Raw genomic sequence first — 17,336 nt, forward strand, 5'->3', positions numbered from 1 at the left:
GAGAGAGAGAGAGAGAGAGAGAGAGAGAGAAGAGAATAAGCAAGGCACTGGTTCGTACAGAAGTTTGCTAAAAACAACGAATCAATTTTTCTCTTTGTGCAAAATTAAAGCCTTAATTGTCCTATGTAAAAACTGACTTTAAGATACACGCTGTTGCCCTTACGCGCACAGAGAGAGAGAGAGAGAGAGAGAGAGAGAGAGAGAGAGAGAGAGAGAGAGAGAGAGAGAGAGAGAGAGAATAAACAAAACCTTAGTTCATTTAGAAGTTTCGAAAAAAAAAAGTTTGAAATCTAAATTATTTTTTCTTGACAAAGTTTCAGCTTTTACTCGAGTCGTCAACTTCGTAAATGTTATGCTGGTCCTACAGGGGAGAGAGAGAGAGAGAGAGAGAGAGAGAGAGAGAGAGAGAGAGAGAGAGAGAGAGAGAGAGAGAGGTTGGCTGGCAGATGATATAGGGAAATAATCGGGATAATGGAGACAACGAATGGAGGAACTTCGCAAATGTTATGCTGGTTCTTCGCGCGCGCGCGCACAGAGAGAGAGAGAGAGAGAGAGAGAGAGAGAGAGAGAGAGAGAGAGAGAGAGAGAGAGAGAGAGGTTGGCTGGCAGATGATATAGGGAAATAATCGGGATAATGGAGACAACGAATGGAGGAACTTCGCAAATGTTATGTTGGTTCTCCCAGATCACAGAGAGAGAGAGAGAGAGAGAGAGAGAGAGAGAGAGAGAGAGAGAGAGAGAGAGAGGTTGGCTGGCAGATGATATAGGGAAATAATCGGGATAATGGAGACAACGAATAGAGGAACTTCCCAAATGTTATGCTGGTTCTCATCCTTGGCATCTGACGGCAGCTCAACACACAAAGCTCCACAATGAGAGAGAGAGAGAGAGAGAGAGAGAGAGAGATGGTTGGCAGATGATATACGGAAAGAATCAAGATTCAAGATAACAGAGTCGAATACAGGAATAATTTTTCTTCTTCTCCCAGATCATTTGGCAGATGAAGTGAGAGAGAGAAAGGTATGCGCCGTTTAGCGTCATATTTCTGGTCGCCATTACTGGTTTTGTGGACCCAGTTAACCCCTCCCCTTCCCCTCCCTAAACCCCAACCTCCCCTAAAAACCTAATTTCCTTGGCATCTGACGGCAGCTCAAGACACAAAGCTCCACCAATGCCTGGTATGCGTCACAACAAAACGATACCGATGGTATGCCAGTATGCCGGGGATGCTCCCTGTTAAAATATCAGCGGCCGTCATTTGTCAGCTTTCTTTCCCTCCCCTTTTAATCTGCATGAGTGATCTCACCAAAGGGATTATTTGTCTGCCTAACAATAGCTCGTTTGAGTACGCGTGTGTGTTTGTGCGTCGCCATTACTGGTTTTGTGTGGTCAGCTTACCCGGGTCCAGTTCTGGGTTATAAAAAGCATAACCAAACTAATATTCTAATTTTCTTACAAAGGTGATGAGAGATTGCTTATTCAACACTGATTAGTCAATAGTTTAATTCAAGAACAGACTGACATGGTTAGCAATTCAAATGAAAGCCAAGATAAGACCCATCCAACATGATGTTCACAATGGACAGACGGCTTAGGAAGAAACAATAATAGGACTGAGGTAAGCAGGTTTCTGAGTCTTTCAAACGGAAATATCATTTAGTATTGCTAGGCATGACACGAGGTGTGCAGAGACACATTACTGATTTTATGACTGAAAGGACCTTATTCTTTTGCAGCGAAAGTGGCATGTCCAAAATCATTAGGTAGAATTTGTTGTATATTACTTTAGTTTAGTTTAGTTTAACTTATAATCATCTCCATTTTCTGTTATTGTAGCGACGTCTTCATTACGTCATGCCTACGGCCGTTAGGCCTAATAGGCCGCTGAATTTTAAATCAGTGTCTGACTCAGCTATAGAAAGAATACATCTCTTTCCAAGCACTCGTCTTTTCCTAACTCCTTTGTAAGGAATACATAAAAACTGAAGTCCTGCATTCGCCCTTACAGGGAATAACTGAAATACTCAAGAAGTTGAAGATATTTCAGAATTCTAGGTCTTAAAAAAAAAAATACAAACTTCTCAGACTTATTCGCCAATCCTGTCATCTTTTTTCGGAATGGCATCAAACGTAACCCGGTTTTATGCCTCCTCCCGTTTCCATCCTCCCTGAGTTTTACGATATCTCATCGTTTAAGAGGTGAGATTATCGCTCCTTTCTGCATCCAGCCCACTCTCTTCTTTATGTCCCCCCCCCTCGTTTTTTTTTTTCCTTCTCTCAAACCTTCCCAGATTTGGACTTTTGCATTATCAAGAAAACGTTACGGACCCCAGATAAGACAGTTTCTCCTTTTCTTGAATCCTGACGTCCAAGCTTTGTACGCCATTTTGTGTTTCCTGTTGAATATCCTGATCTGTCAGCGCTCAGGCTGTTGTGGTAGCTTTCTCTGTCTCTCTCTCTCTCTCTGTCTCTCTCTCTCTGTCTCTCTTTCTCTCAGTAGCTTTGTGGTAGCGCTTTGAGACGAGATTTTGGGAGGGGAGGTGAGGGGGCCTTCGGTGCCATGGCAATGCCAAATCTCCGAGCAGATTCTGGAGATTCGGGAAACATCAAATTTCAAATCGAGCTGTGGGGAGGGGGGCGGTTTCTAGTGGCGACGTACTGGAGCGCCGGAAGGATTTTATGGTTAGGAGTAGACAGAGTTATATGGCCGTCGCTAACTGGCAGAATTATGGCCATAATAAATCAGTAGACTGTGACCATAAGCTTCCCCTGGGGCCACGTATGCCAAATATTGCTTTTCCTCTTGACTTTCAAACTTCTCACATAACTGTTTCATAATAAACACCGGATTCACGCGCTCCTAACTTTCTGAGTCCACACAGCTCTTGTAGCTTTTCCACTTTACTTTCGAGCTTCTAAAATAACGCCTTTATACCAAATACCTCATTCACGCGCTCTTTTCCCTCTCCTGAGCCTACACCGCTCTTCTCCTATCAACCCTTCTGTCTCCTGTCGTACCTTATCAATCAGAATTCTACCATATACCTCCCTGAGTATATTATGCAAAGTTATGTCCCTATAGTCCTTAGGTTCCCATTATCACCATTACCCTTATAAGGAGGGACAAGAATTCCTCTCTCTCTCTCTCTCTCTCCATTGGAACCTTTCCCTCATCCAGACATACCTTCCACACCTTGGTACTCATCACTATCATAGCATCAACTACTGAAATCTTTCCACCTATCAACCAGAGTAAGAAAACGAAATACGTCGACAGAGATGATCCAGTCACTATGAATAACGGCACCAGTGCCTCAAAAAAAAAAAAAAAAAAAAATCACCAAGAGTGAGCCGTTTTGTTTCTTAGCGGGAAAGAAAGTATCTCAATTTATCAAGCTATTCTCAAGAAATCTGTCTTCAAGATGAGACACACTCCACATACTCAAAATTTTACTATAATATTAAGTTTTGGAATAACGCTTCATGAATCAGTGACTTTAAAAACAAGTAAAAAATGTGCCGAAATTTCTTCGGCGCAATCGAGTTTTCTGTACAGCGTATACCAAGGCCACCGAAAATAGATCTATCTTTCGGAGGTCTCGGTATAATGCTGTATGAGCTGCGGCCCATGAAACATTAACCACTGCCAGACGCACGATTATGGCTAATTTTAACCTTAAATAGAATAAAAACTACTGAGGCTAGAGGGCTGCAATTTGGTATGTTTGATGATTGGAGGGTGGATGATCAACATACCAATTTGAAGCCCTCTAGACTCAGTAGTTTTTAAGATCTGAGGGCGGACAGGAAAAAGTGCGGACGGACAGACAAAGCCGACACAATAATTTACTACTACTGCTACTATTACTACTATTACTACTGCTAAAAATAATAGTAGTAGGACTCATAATGATAATAATAACAGCAACAATGAGTGATGATGATGATGATTATTATTATTTGGATTCGTTTAAGTACCAAGGTTTCAAGAAATAATCCATAAAAAAATCATCTTAATGCAAGGAAAAAATGTTCTTCTCTTAAAGCTCATTGGAAAATGACTAACCCTTTTTGAAGCCTGTCTTATTTCAAAATTCTCAAGTACCACATTTTTCATCCCTCTATCGACGTGCCCCCAAAGCAGCCGCCCCTAAACGAGTTCCATTTTAGGAAGAAAAACAACCTCTCCACCTCCTTCGAATACATCTTTTTATTTTTTATTCGGAACATCCATCACCATCATAATTAAACTCGGATCCATCAGCATTTGCGTCAACGCAAGAGGCGATTTCAAGAAATAATCCATAAAAAATCATCTTAATGCAAGGAAAAAAGCCGATCTACCCTTTTTTCTATTTAAAAATCTAAAAATCCTCTATCGACGTCCTCTCTCCTGGCCGGCTTTTTAAGAACACACACACACACACACACACACACACACACACACACACACACACACACACACACACACACATACACACTCTCCATGGCGGAATTAAGTCTCTAAAATGTCCCGTAATTGCCAGCTCGTTCTTATTTTATGGCTACTTAAATAAATTACATGGAATTACAGCACTCATCGATCGGTTTCCATTACGGCCTGGCGGCATGCATGCATGCATGCTGGCTGGCTGGCTGGCTGAAGACCATACTGGAAGTCGAAGTCGGTGTTCGCCAAATCACGACGAGGAGAATCGGACGATTCGCGCCAGAAATCTGGCGCGAATATCTCCCGTGATTGAGAATTCCACGAGATGATAGTCTTCCTTGACGCATTGTCAGTTAGTTCTGATTACGCCGCCAGATCATTCAAAGACGTTCTGACGTCGGAGTGGGTGTCTTCCTTGCCTTCCTGGAGGAGGAGGGGGGAAGAGGAGGAGGAGGAAGTAGGGAGCTTTTAATGAGAGGCCGGTGTAGTTTGGGGGGAAACTTATTACCAAACATTGCACGGGCTTCGGGTTACGGCGTTCGTTCGTGTATCATAGCGCGCCTTGATGAGACATGCCTGGTGGATTTTGCCTGTCTGTTTGTCTGAGTGTCTGTCTGTTCCCTTCATCGCTGTATGAGCATTGCCAGAAGTCATCTCTCTCTCTCTCTCTCTCTCTCTCTCTCTCTCTCTCTCTCTCTCTCTCTCTACTCTTCATTCTACCTTTCCAGTTCCTCGTTGGACGAGTCGGTAGAGTTGTCGCCTAGCACTCGCTAGGCCCGAGTTCGAGTCTCCGGCCGGCTAATGAAGAATTAGAGGAATTTATTTCTGGTGATAGAAATTAATTTCTCGCTATAATGTGGTTCGGATTCCACAATAAGCTGTAGGTCCCGTTGCTAGGTAACCAATAAGTCTAATCCTTCGGGCCAGCCCTAGGAGAGCTGTTAATCAGCTCAGTGGTCTGGTAAAACTAAGGTATACTTATTCTACCTTTCTAAGTAATATCCTCTAACTATACTTTTTTTCATTACCCTTGTTTTCTCTCTCTCTCTCTCTCTTCTCTTTATTCCTTATTCTCTCTCTCCATCTTCATTATCCCTTTTATAATAATTCCTTTTATTATACATTTTTCCATTACCCTTCATCTCTCTCTCTCTCTCTCTCTAACCATTCATATTATCTTTCTTTTCCTTTAGTTACTAACTCTATCTTTTTTCATTAACGCCCCCCCCTCTCTCTCTCTCTCTCTCTCTCTCTCTCTCTCTCTCTCTCTCTCTCACTGACATTCCCACACATCTGGAACCAAGTGGCGCGTGCGAAGAGGACTCGAAAAAAGGGGGTAAAGGAAATATTAATGAGGTGACATTTGCAGCCTCATAATTGCGGCTGTTCGCCCACAAAATAAACCATAAATGAGTCCGGGCTGAAATGGCACCGTTTCATCAAGGAGAGCCACTTGATACGTATATCACACCTCTCTCTCTCTCTCTCTCTCTGACGAATTCAAAGGAGCAAGTGCCTGTGCTGTCACAAGGCCATTCTCTCTCTCTCTCTCTCTCTCTCTTCCCGTTCTTGTGTGTGCTCTCTCTCTCACTCTTTCTCTATTTCTCTCTCTCTTCCCGTCCCTGTGTGTGCCTCTCTCTCTCTCTCTCTCTCTCTCTCTCTCTCTCTCTCTCTCTCTCTCTCTCTCTCTCTCTCCTTCTCCTCATTATCCCTTTTTTGGTAATTCCCTCAACATACCTTTTTTTCCGTAACCTTTTTCTCCTTCTCCTTCTTCACATCTCTGTCTGTCTGTCTGTCTCCTTATCATCCTTATTTTCGTCATTACTTCAAATGATCTTTTTTTTTTTCCCGTTCTCTCTCTCTCTCTCTCTCTCTCTCTCTCTCTCTTTTTTTGCCTGCATTTGTCTGCTTATTCCATGTTTTTTCTTGTTTCCATTTTCTCTTATTTATCCGTATTCTGCTTCTTCTACTTCCTCTTCTTTAGCTTTGTTGTCGTTACCACTACCTCTTTGTTTTTTTTTCCCTCTCTCTCCTGGTTCTCGTTCTGCATCTTCTTCCTTTTTCTTACAATTAACCTGATCACTTCCCATTTTCCTCACATCGCTATTTCCACGCCTTCCATTCCTCTTCCTCTTTCTCTCACCTACCCTTTCTACCTCCTCCTTCCTTCCTCTCTCTCCTCCCGGCATCATTCAGATTTGAAAGGAGAGGCGTGACAGTTATTAGAAAGGTACAAGGAAAAAAAAAAAAAGAGACGATCAACTAAAAAAAACTAAAAAAAAAAAAAAAAAAAACTCGTTGAAATAAAACTCGCTTTATCATCACTGCTGTGTGAGAAGGTGGGAAGGGGGTGGGGGGGTTGAGAGCTGGGAGTCCAAGAAAAAGGAGGGAGGGGGAAGGGATATTAGGAAGAGGATAAAAAAAATAAGGATAAAAACGGAAATGAGGATATTCCGCTAAAGCATTGAAAATGTGTGTGTTTGTGTGTGTGTTTTTTTTTTTTTGTTTTCTTCATAAGAGGATCGCTGTTTGATGATGGTAAGTTTTTTTTTATTCTCAAAGCGAGACTTTGGGGGAAGAAAGGAGATTAATGCTAGTTGTTATTATTATTGTTATTATTATTATTATTATTATTATTATTATTATTATTATTATTATTATTATTATTATTATCAATAGTTAAAGAGGCAATCTCGTCTTAAAATAGTTAAAGAGTACAAATATTATTATTATTATTATTATTATTATTATAAACGGGCAATCCGCCTTAAAATAGTTAAGAGTAAAATTATTATTATTATTATTATTATTATTATTATTATTATTAATATAAGCAGGCTTATTATTATTATTATTATTATTATTATTATTATTATTATTATTATTAATATAATCAGGCAATCTTGATTTAAAATAGATAAAAGCATAAATCTTTTCACGTGAAATCTGAACCTCTGACCAACGGAACACCAGTCTAATCAGCTCAATCAATTCCTAGGAAGTGGGTCTGCCCTTTCATTACTATTGAAATTATTAATATTATTATTATCAAAGAACACTAGACAGCGGATCAAATTCCTAAGAAGTGGGCTTCTCTTCTCATTACCATTCCTATCATTAATATTTTTATCAAAAGGCGATTTCAGTTAATTATATTTTGTCAAAATATCAAATCTATACAGGGAGATTTTTTGACCCGTCTCAGCTCTCGTTTATTGAGACTGATAATGAGAGCTGAGCAGGCTCTCGAAAGCTCTCTGTATAAATATGGCAACGATGAAAGGTTTCGTTAAGTACTGGTAAAATAAAATCTTGGAAGTGAATATTAACATGTGATGGTACTTAAAGCTCTCTGTAAAAACTAGATAATAATGAGAGATTTCCTTGAGTATTGGTAAAATAAAATATTGGAAGTGAATATTAACATGTGATAGTACTTAAAGCTCTCTGTAAAAACTAGATAATAATGAGAGATATCTTTAAGTATTGGTTAAAATAAAAATACTGATTGGTAAACAAGTAAAAGATGCCCCGACGTTTCTTCGGCGCAATCGAGTTTTCCGTACATCGGATAATGCTGTATGAGCCGCGGCCCATGAAACTTTCAGCCACGGCCTGGTGGTGGCATGTCCTATAGCGCTGCCAGACGCGCGATCATGGCTAAATTTAACCTTAAATCAAATAAATACTACTGAGGCTAACGGACTGGAATTTGGTATGTTTGATGATTGGAGGGTGGATGATCAACATACTGATTTGCAGCCCTCTAGCCTTAGTAGCTTTTAAGATCTGAGGGCGGACAGCAAAAAGTGGGACAGAATAAAGTGCGGACAGAAAAAAGTGCGTACAGAACAAAGTGCGGACAGAAAAAGTGCGAACATAATAAAGTACGGACAGAAAAATTGCGGACAGAATAAAGTGCAGACAGCAAAAAGTGCGGACAGAATAAAGTGCGGACATAATAAAGTGCGGACAGAAAAAAGTGCGGACTGAATAAAGTGCGGACAGAACAAAGTGCGGACAGAAAAAAGTGCTAACATAATAAAGTGCGGACAGAAAAATTGCGGACAGAATAAAGTGTGGACAGAAAAAAGTGCGGACAGAATAAAGTGTGGACAGAAAAAAGTGCGGACAGAATAAAGTGCGGACAGGAAAAAGTGCGGACATAATAAAGTGCGGACAGAATAAAGTGCGGACAGAAAAAATTGCGGACAGAATAAAGTGCGGACGGACAGACAAAGCCATCTCAATAGTTTTCTTTGACAGAAAACCAAAAATAGTAAAAACAAAGATTAATGAGTAGATATTCACAGAGCAGTCGTAAAATATAGACAAGCGATCAAATCAGATGCTGATATTCTCAGGTTTCAGGTATCTAAGACACAAGAGTCCTGGAAAGGTGATGGATACGAAAAAAAAAAAAATATGATGGACAGGTATGACAGGTGAGAGTTGCTAATGAGGCCTGGAACTTATCGGGATAATTAGGCCAACGACCTCTGAGCTAATTCTTAATACTTTTCGCTTAATGAAGAAAGGATTGCGTAATCTTCCGGAGGGAAAACACAGACGTGCATTAACAGACATACTGTAGATACACACACACACATATGTATACAGTATGTATATATATATATGTATATTTATAATATATACATATATATAAATATATATTACATATGTATTTTATGTATATATATATGTATATATATAAATATACATAAATATATACATATATATATATACACAGTATATATTATAAATATATAATATATATATATATATATATATATATATATATATATATATATATATATATATATATATATATATATATACATACTGTACATACACACACACACTACCTACTCCTCTTCATACATTTCCATAAAAGCGTCTTCCCAAACTCACCGCAATCGTTACGCATTCATCCAAATTTCCACCGGTACAGACGCATCAGATTCCCCCAAAAGCCCACCCGAAATTTTCTCCAGTTAACGAACACCATTTCAGGCTCTCGGCGGCTGATAACACGATGTGCAATTAAAGGGAAATAATTTAATCTCCGGGGCGCGAGAATCATCTAAATGGATATTCATAATTAACAAATGTCCTCTTGGGGTGGGCAAGCTGCATTGATGATTTCTCGGGATGGGAGCGTATCGTTGAGGCTTCAATATGTATTGTGTGTGTGTGTGTGTATGTATATGTACAGTATATACATATATATATTTATATATATTATAAATATAAATATATATATATATATATATATATATATATATATATATATATATATATATATATATATATATATATATATATATATATATATATTATATATATACATATATATATTATATATATACTGTATATATACACACACACACGTTCCGTATATATGCGTGTGTATGTGTATGTGTGTGTGAAACATCCACCTCAATTACGATCCGGCTTCCTTTCTCAAGAAAGCAAAAAAAAAAAAAAAAAAAAAAAAAAAAAAAAAACATTCGTACCAAATACAAACATCCTTTGACACGAAGCCATCAAAACATATTACGACACAAACGATCATCCATATCTATGTGACATACTTCCCCTAAAAAAAAAAAAAAAAAGAAACACATAACACGTTTCTAGACAGCCTATCTATGCGAAAATAACCCAGAGGTAACATGACACTGACAGCAGGCATCTGTCAAACATAACAAAGATAATGACGAGGGAGAAATGCTGTAGGAAATACTTCCTCGGGAAGAAGAAGAAGAGGAAAGAAGAAAGAGGGAGAAGAAGAAGAAGAAGAAGAAGTACGAAGTCTCTCTAGTCACTTGATACCTCGCTGACAGACTGAGGCGATTAAAAACAAGGAGGAATTCAACACAAATATTTGGTACAGCAGAGACAAAGGAGGAATAGAAGAAGGGGTGCCGTTTCAAAGGAAAATCCCGCGGGATTACTACTACTGGTACTAATTGTTTTGCCGTTACCTATATTTGGTACAGTAGAGACAGTAAACTTCAAAAAGCTCCAGCAAAGGGGATATAAAAGTGAGGGAGCCGTTTCAAAGGCTAAACCAGACTAATACTATTACTGCTACTACTACTACTACTACTACTGTTTTTAACCCGGGGTGAATTGTATTCGATTACCTATATCTGATATTGCAAAGGAGAAATAGAAGGAGATGGAGAGCCGTTTCAAAGGCCAATCCCTACTACTAATACTACTACTACTACTACTACTGCATAAATTTAAAAAAGATCAAGCGAAGGAGGAAACAGAACCAGCGAGAGAGCCGTTTCAAAGGTCAGTCCCAATTACTACTACTACTACTACTACTACTACTACTATTGTATAAACTTGAAGAAGAACAAGCGAAAGAGAAATATAATGAGCGAGGGAGACGTTTCAAAGACAAACACCGACCACCACCACTACTACTACTATTACTACTACTATATAAACTTAAACAAGAACAAATAAAGGAGATATAGAAGGAAAAGGGGAGCCATTTCATAGGCAAATTATGACTACTACTACTGTATAAACTGAAACTAGAACAAGTAAAGACGAAACAGAACGAGCGAGGGAGCCGTTTCAAAGGGAAATTATGACTACTACTACTACTACTACTACTACTACTACTACTACTACTACTACTACTACTACTACTCAGTTGGGGTCGCTATAGGGGAGCCCCCCAGTCAGATGTTTGGCCCCTTCTGCCCCCTCCCCCAGTTGAAGTTCCCTTTATAGGTAAGCTTTAACCCTTACAGGATTGATACATTTGCATACAGTAAAAGTTGAAAATTAACTGAAAATTGAGGTCTGTAATTTCAAAGGCAGGTTTACTAATTACCAATACTATGATTTTCCTTCATTCACATGGATAAATACCTTCGAGAATAGTGTATTTTACTAATTACAGAATTGGTACATTAATTTTGTGTAATTTTCTTTGACGCCCCCAAAAAATATTTTGGCCCCACCTAGGCATATGCCAACCCCACCCCCACCCCGCCCCCGCCCCCGCTAATGGAATGCCAGCTACGCCACTGCTAACACTACTGAATAAACTGAAACAAGAAAAAGTAAAAGAGAAATAGAAAGTTTCTTTTACTATACCTCCTTTCATATTCCCTTTCTTCCATCTTACTTTCCTCAACCCTCTCCTAACAATAATTCATAGTGCTTTGAGGTTTTCCTCCTGTTACGCCTTTCTAACCTTTTACTCTCAATTTTTCTTTCAGTGCTGAATGGCCTCATAGGTCCCAGTGCTTGGCTTTTGGCCTAAATTCTGTATTCAATTCAATACCATTAACCTCTGCTGAATCGTTATTCCCTTACCTGTTATCATTATGGTAGGTGTGGATTCCGACGGTCAGGATATGGATGAGGTCACCCCTTCGGCGGACCCAAGACACCTGAGGAAGGTGAGAGGAGACGCGTCAGTCAAAAGGAAGTGTGAACAGAAAGAATGGAAGAATAAAAACACAAATAATGGAACATAGAAGTGATAGGATATGACGACTGGGATTGCAAGGAAAAGGCAAAATCAAATAAATTTCATACAAACACAAATAATGGAGAGTAGGAGAGATAGGATGTGATAACTGGAATTGTGAACAGAAGGTAAAATGGAATATATTTCACAAAAATAAATATCGTGTTAAATGGAAAATTATCATCAACTGCAAACAGAACGAATATATATATATATATATATATATATATATATATATATATATATATATATATATATATATATATATATATATATATATATATATATATATATATATACATACACACACACAAATATTTGGAAATAATGGCGCATAAAGAGATAGAATATAAACGTTAAAACAACAAAAATAAGTCAGATCGAACGAACTTCACAAAAATGATATTAACAAATACAATTTTCAGCGTAAAATTATCAATAACTATAAACAGAACGAATGAAAAAGGACACAAATAAATATTTACGAAAACAAGAGACAGGGTGTGACGATCAGAACGACAAAAAATGTCAAACCAAGCATGAATTTCACAAGAAATAATATTAATGAATATTATTATAAGTAGAAAATTAATAAATATATTGTATTATTATAAGTAGAAAATTAATAAATATATTGTATTATTATAAGTCGAAAATTAATAAATATATTGTAAAATAGTGAAGTGAGTACATATAATGGATAATAAGAAATGTGAAAACAAGAATAATTGCAGATGACACAAAAAACAAGAGAAAAATGTGATAAAGAGAGATATGAACCTTGTAATGTCAGTTCGTGGTAATACCGTCTATTACTCAAGCATGTATAATCATCAGAAAAAAAATAATAACTTCATTGGAAAAAGGATTATGAAGTAATTCTTAATAAGCACGAAAGCTGCAACGCTAAGCTGATGCCATTCAAAACCCAATAAATAGAATGAAGAGATAATGTCTGAGCCTTTACGCAAACGAAAAATTCCACAAAATCTGTGACCTGGATTCCATTTTTTTTTTATTTCTCCCCCTCACGCGATATGAGATACCGATAAAACCCTAACGAGAAAAAATCGGAAATTCTAGATTAAGTAACTGACAAAACTCTTCGGTGGTCGAGAAGCATCCGATATTATTTCTTATACCCTTAAATATTCATAATGATTCTGTTTATACATCGGCTGAGAGGCCATTGCATAGAAAACGGAGTAAAGAAAACGAGGTGATGTTACCCCGCTAACCTAACATTATCCAACGATAACGATGGCGGAGGGGAGACTCCCCCATTCCCCTTGCTTGACGCAAACGGCCATAAGCTCGCCTCATAAAAACGAAAACAACAGCCGTGCTTACAGCGCACGACAGAGATATAATGTCGTAGCGGGTTCGTGTTGGTCCAATGGACGTGAAAGAAAGAAAGAGAGGAAGGAAGAAAGAAAGAATAAATAGATATAAAAGGAAGAAGTTACTATCAGATTCCGTGTTGTGACAAGGCCATCACTCGCTTTTGTCTCCTGCTATTGAGAGACGGACGTTCCTGAGTTTGGTTTTGTTTGAATTCTGGGCTATTTTTTCCTGAAGGTCACCGAAGTGTAAAGGGCTCTACAGAAGACCAATTCTGTCAATCTTTTGTGCGACGCAGCGAAATGAAATCGAGTAATTATTTCCAGTTGATTTGAGAAACTCGCTTTTTCTTTTTGGATTAAGCTGTTCAGAATTCAAATCTCAATATCACTGCAGCAAAAAATGGAATGGAATAGAATATATAAAACTTAGGCCCAAAGGTCACGCGCTAGGACCCATGAGGTCATTCAGCGCTTAAAAGGAAACTTCAGAGTAAATAGGTTTGAAAGGTATAATAGGAAGAAAATCACGCAGTTGCACTACGAAGCAATTGTTAGGAGAGGGGCTGGAAGAAAGAGAATATGAATGGAAGTGCAGTAGAAAGAATGAAATTTTACCGAACTCTGTCAAAGATATCAAGGAAATTTAAAACTAATTTTAGGTATATTATATTATCAAATTCCATAAAAGAAATTTAAAAATCACTGCTATTTTTTTATTGAACTCTTTCAAAAGCCTAATCAGCGCTGATTCAGAAATAACCTCTTTTTTTTCCCAATCATCATTATCATCAACAACAACAATATCAAAATCATCATGGTGATCATCTGATGGGGGGGGGGGCCTTTGTGATCAGTAATTTGGTCAACAAAGAAAAGGCAATTATCCCCAGACTCCGCTGCTCGCTTCTTTATCCCGTCTTCGTGAAGCAAAAATTAAAAACGGCAAAACAATCGGGGTGATCTATCAGACCCACATCAAAGAAGCCTCGAATATTAAAAGGGTGGGAGAGGAAAAGAAAAAAAAAATGAGTTATTCGGTTTAATAACAAAGAAGAGACTTCTCTTTCTCTCTCTCTCTCTCTCTATTAGTCTGTCTGCTAGTCTCTCTCTCTCTCTCTCTCTCTCTCTCTCTCTCTCTCTCTCTCTCTCTCTCTCTCTGTTGCATGCGCTCTCTCTCTCTCTCTCTCTCTCTCTCTCTCTCTCTCTCTCTCTCTCTCTCTCTCTCTCGCTTGTTTTCTCTCTCTCTCTCTCCGTCGCTGTTGCTTGCTCTCTCTCTCTCTCTCTCTCTCTGTCTCTCTCTCTTTGTCGTTCTCTCTCTCTCTCTCCTCCCGTGTGTCATTCGCTCTCTGTCTCTGTCTCTTTCTCTCTGTCACTCTCCCTCTTCCTCCTTCCCCCCCTCTCTCTCTCTCTCTCTCTCTCTCTCTCTCTCTCTCTCTCTCTAAACGGGGGAGAGAGAGATAAAGAACACAGCGTGAAGACCTTCGTGTCATTAAATGGTTATTGAGGTCCAAAAGGTGATTAAATCTCTCTCTTCATATTTGACAGGGGGACACTAAATTGATTGGGTGCTGGTCTTCAGTTCATTTGCAGAACCTGGTTGGTCAATATCATTAGGAGAAAGGTAATTATTATGTTTATGACACTTGGAAAAGAGGACAGCATCAGAGAGAGAGAGAGAGAGAGAGAGAGAGAGAGAGAGAGAGAGAGAGAGAGAGAGACTAAGAGAGAGAATCTACTAAAAAAAGGCAAATATTATATTTATATTATACTTGTAGCTAAGATCACACACACACACACACACACACACACATATATATATATATATATATATATATATATATATATATACATATATATATATAAATAGAAGAGAGAGAGAGAGAGAGAGAGAGAGAGAGAGAGAGAGAGAGAGAGAGAGAGAGAGAGAGAGAGAGAGAGAGTCTAGCGAAAAAGGCAAATATTGTATTTATTATACTTATAGCTGCTAAGATCATATATATATATATATATATATATATATATAAATATATAATATATATATATATATATATATATATATATATATATATATATATATATATATATATATATAGAGAGAGAGAGAGAGAGAGAGAGAGAGAGAGAGAGAGAGAGAGAGAGAGAGAGAGAGAGAGAGAGAGAAGGTCATGGAATGCTTTACATGACTTTCCTGCAAAACTCCATAAGCACATAAATACTGCACGGCTGATAACCTACTCTTATTTAAAATCAACCTACATAACGACAAATTTATTGATGCATATAAAATACTAAAAATACCCTTCCCTGCGTTCAGTTTTTTTTTTAACGTGGGGTTTTTTTCCCCCTCATTTGTATGGGGGTAAGCACGATGCCTTGTTCTTTTGAAGGACTTTGATTTGACTTTGGGGTAGACTTTGTAGTCTCGACCGGCTGCCCTCCCTGTCAATGCTTAGACCCCGGTAGTACATGTATTGTACCAGCAGCGAGGAGTCGTTGAGCGGTTAGGTCGACAGTCTAGACGTGTGAGGTGTCTGTTGTGTTTTCAGATGTTGGCGTGGCTTTGTTTGTGTGTATTAGTCTGTAACACCCATCTGCTTTTGATTACCGGACGGGAATTTTTCACGTTCAGTACCGAACGCGTATTTTCACGTTCAGGCTTAAATAATGGTGCCAGATAGAACTGGGCTTTTGCTTCCGTGCAAACCTAGCCCAGCCCACTTTCTTTTTTTTGGGCTTTCATAAAAGCACCGAGTTTGGGACTCTTTCCTTCCACCTTTTCGTGACCTTAGTGTTCACGAAAGTGCTGAAGAAGCTACTAATTAAGCTAAAAAGAAGTAGCCTTTATTATAGAGGATATTTGGGGATTTACATTCCTCTTCTGTATTCTACGTGGCTAAATTTTACTTGGTGCTCAGCCACAGGTGTTCTTAAGTCACAAAACTCGTCCTTATTTACGTAGCTTTTACTTTTTATCTTTACTTTAATGTTTTTATCAATACAGTGCTTCAAATACTCAAAGGATTTAATGCTTAGCCACAGGTTGTTCAGTCATAAGACCTGTCCTTATTTATGTACTTTTTACTTTGTTTGAATTTTAATTCTTTTATCAATACAATACTTCAAATACTCATACGCTGCATTATTTTTCTTGGGTATTTAAGCGTGTGTTTTTGCTCTGATGTAACGAACACTCGTGAGAATTTTCGATGGAACTCTAACAATAAATCCTTTAGGAATTTATATAGCTTTTTAACTGTTGTTTAGGAAACATAAAACAGCTGATTCACAAAAATAAAAAACATTAGCGAGAAAAAAAATATTCGAAATAAGACTATGGGCATTTGTTGTGTAATTTCAGCTGTTTTGCAAAAATAAAAGAAAACATTAGAGAAAAAAAAGAAAAACAGTATTCGTAGTAAGACTGGACGTCTATGCAATTAAGTTCAGCCTTAAAACGTGACATTTGCTGCATGTGCTTTGAATATTGCTTGGACTACACAAAGAAATGTTTTGAAAGAAAACAGACAAGAGAATATCTTGGCAACGCATACAAGAAAGCAATTACAGAATATCATCAGTTTTGAAAGACAGGAATTCAATGATTTCTGAAGCTAGAAATTTCGTCATGAAATCATTTTTCAAAGGAAAAAAATTAATTTTTCCGTGCAAGCATTCTAGCAATTTAAAATTAATTATCTGCCCACAGACTAAGAGCTTTAATTATGACTCGTGAGAAATGCCTTGTTTAAATTTATTATCATCCGCGTGTCATTAGAAAAGAGAAACTAAGAAAATAAAATAAATGTCTTTGGCTTTACTGGTATTCAGATAGACTTCACACGATGTATGTATGTGTATATATGTATATATATATGTATATATATATATATATATATATATATATATATATATATATATATATATATATATATATATATATATATATATATATGTGTACATATATATACACACAAACATATATATATATATATATATATATATATATATATATATATATATATATATATATATATATATATATATATATCTTTGTTTGTGT

General features: G+C 37.6%; 1 protein-coding gene across 2 annotated transcripts in view; it reads right to left on the reverse strand.

The window, feature by feature from the left end:
• The window catches only part of LOC136827021 (zwei Ig domain protein zig-8-like), a 478,879-nt gene that overhangs the window by 66,852 nt on the left and 394,691 nt on the right, over positions 1-17,336 (reverse strand). For both annotated transcript variants that reach the window (XM_067084707.1, XM_067084706.1), the window contains one exon: positions 11,777-11,853. In XM_067084707.1, coding sequence (XP_066940808.1) covers positions 11,777-11,853 — 77 coding nt within the window. The remainder of the gene's footprint in view (positions 1-11,776; positions 11,854-17,336) is intronic.

The sequence above is a fragment of the Macrobrachium rosenbergii genome, chromosome 41, assembly GCF_040412425.1.
Source record: "Macrobrachium rosenbergii isolate ZJJX-2024 chromosome 41, ASM4041242v1, whole genome shotgun sequence".
NCBI classification, from domain to species: domain Eukaryota; kingdom Metazoa; phylum Arthropoda; class Malacostraca; order Decapoda; family Palaemonidae; genus Macrobrachium; species Macrobrachium rosenbergii.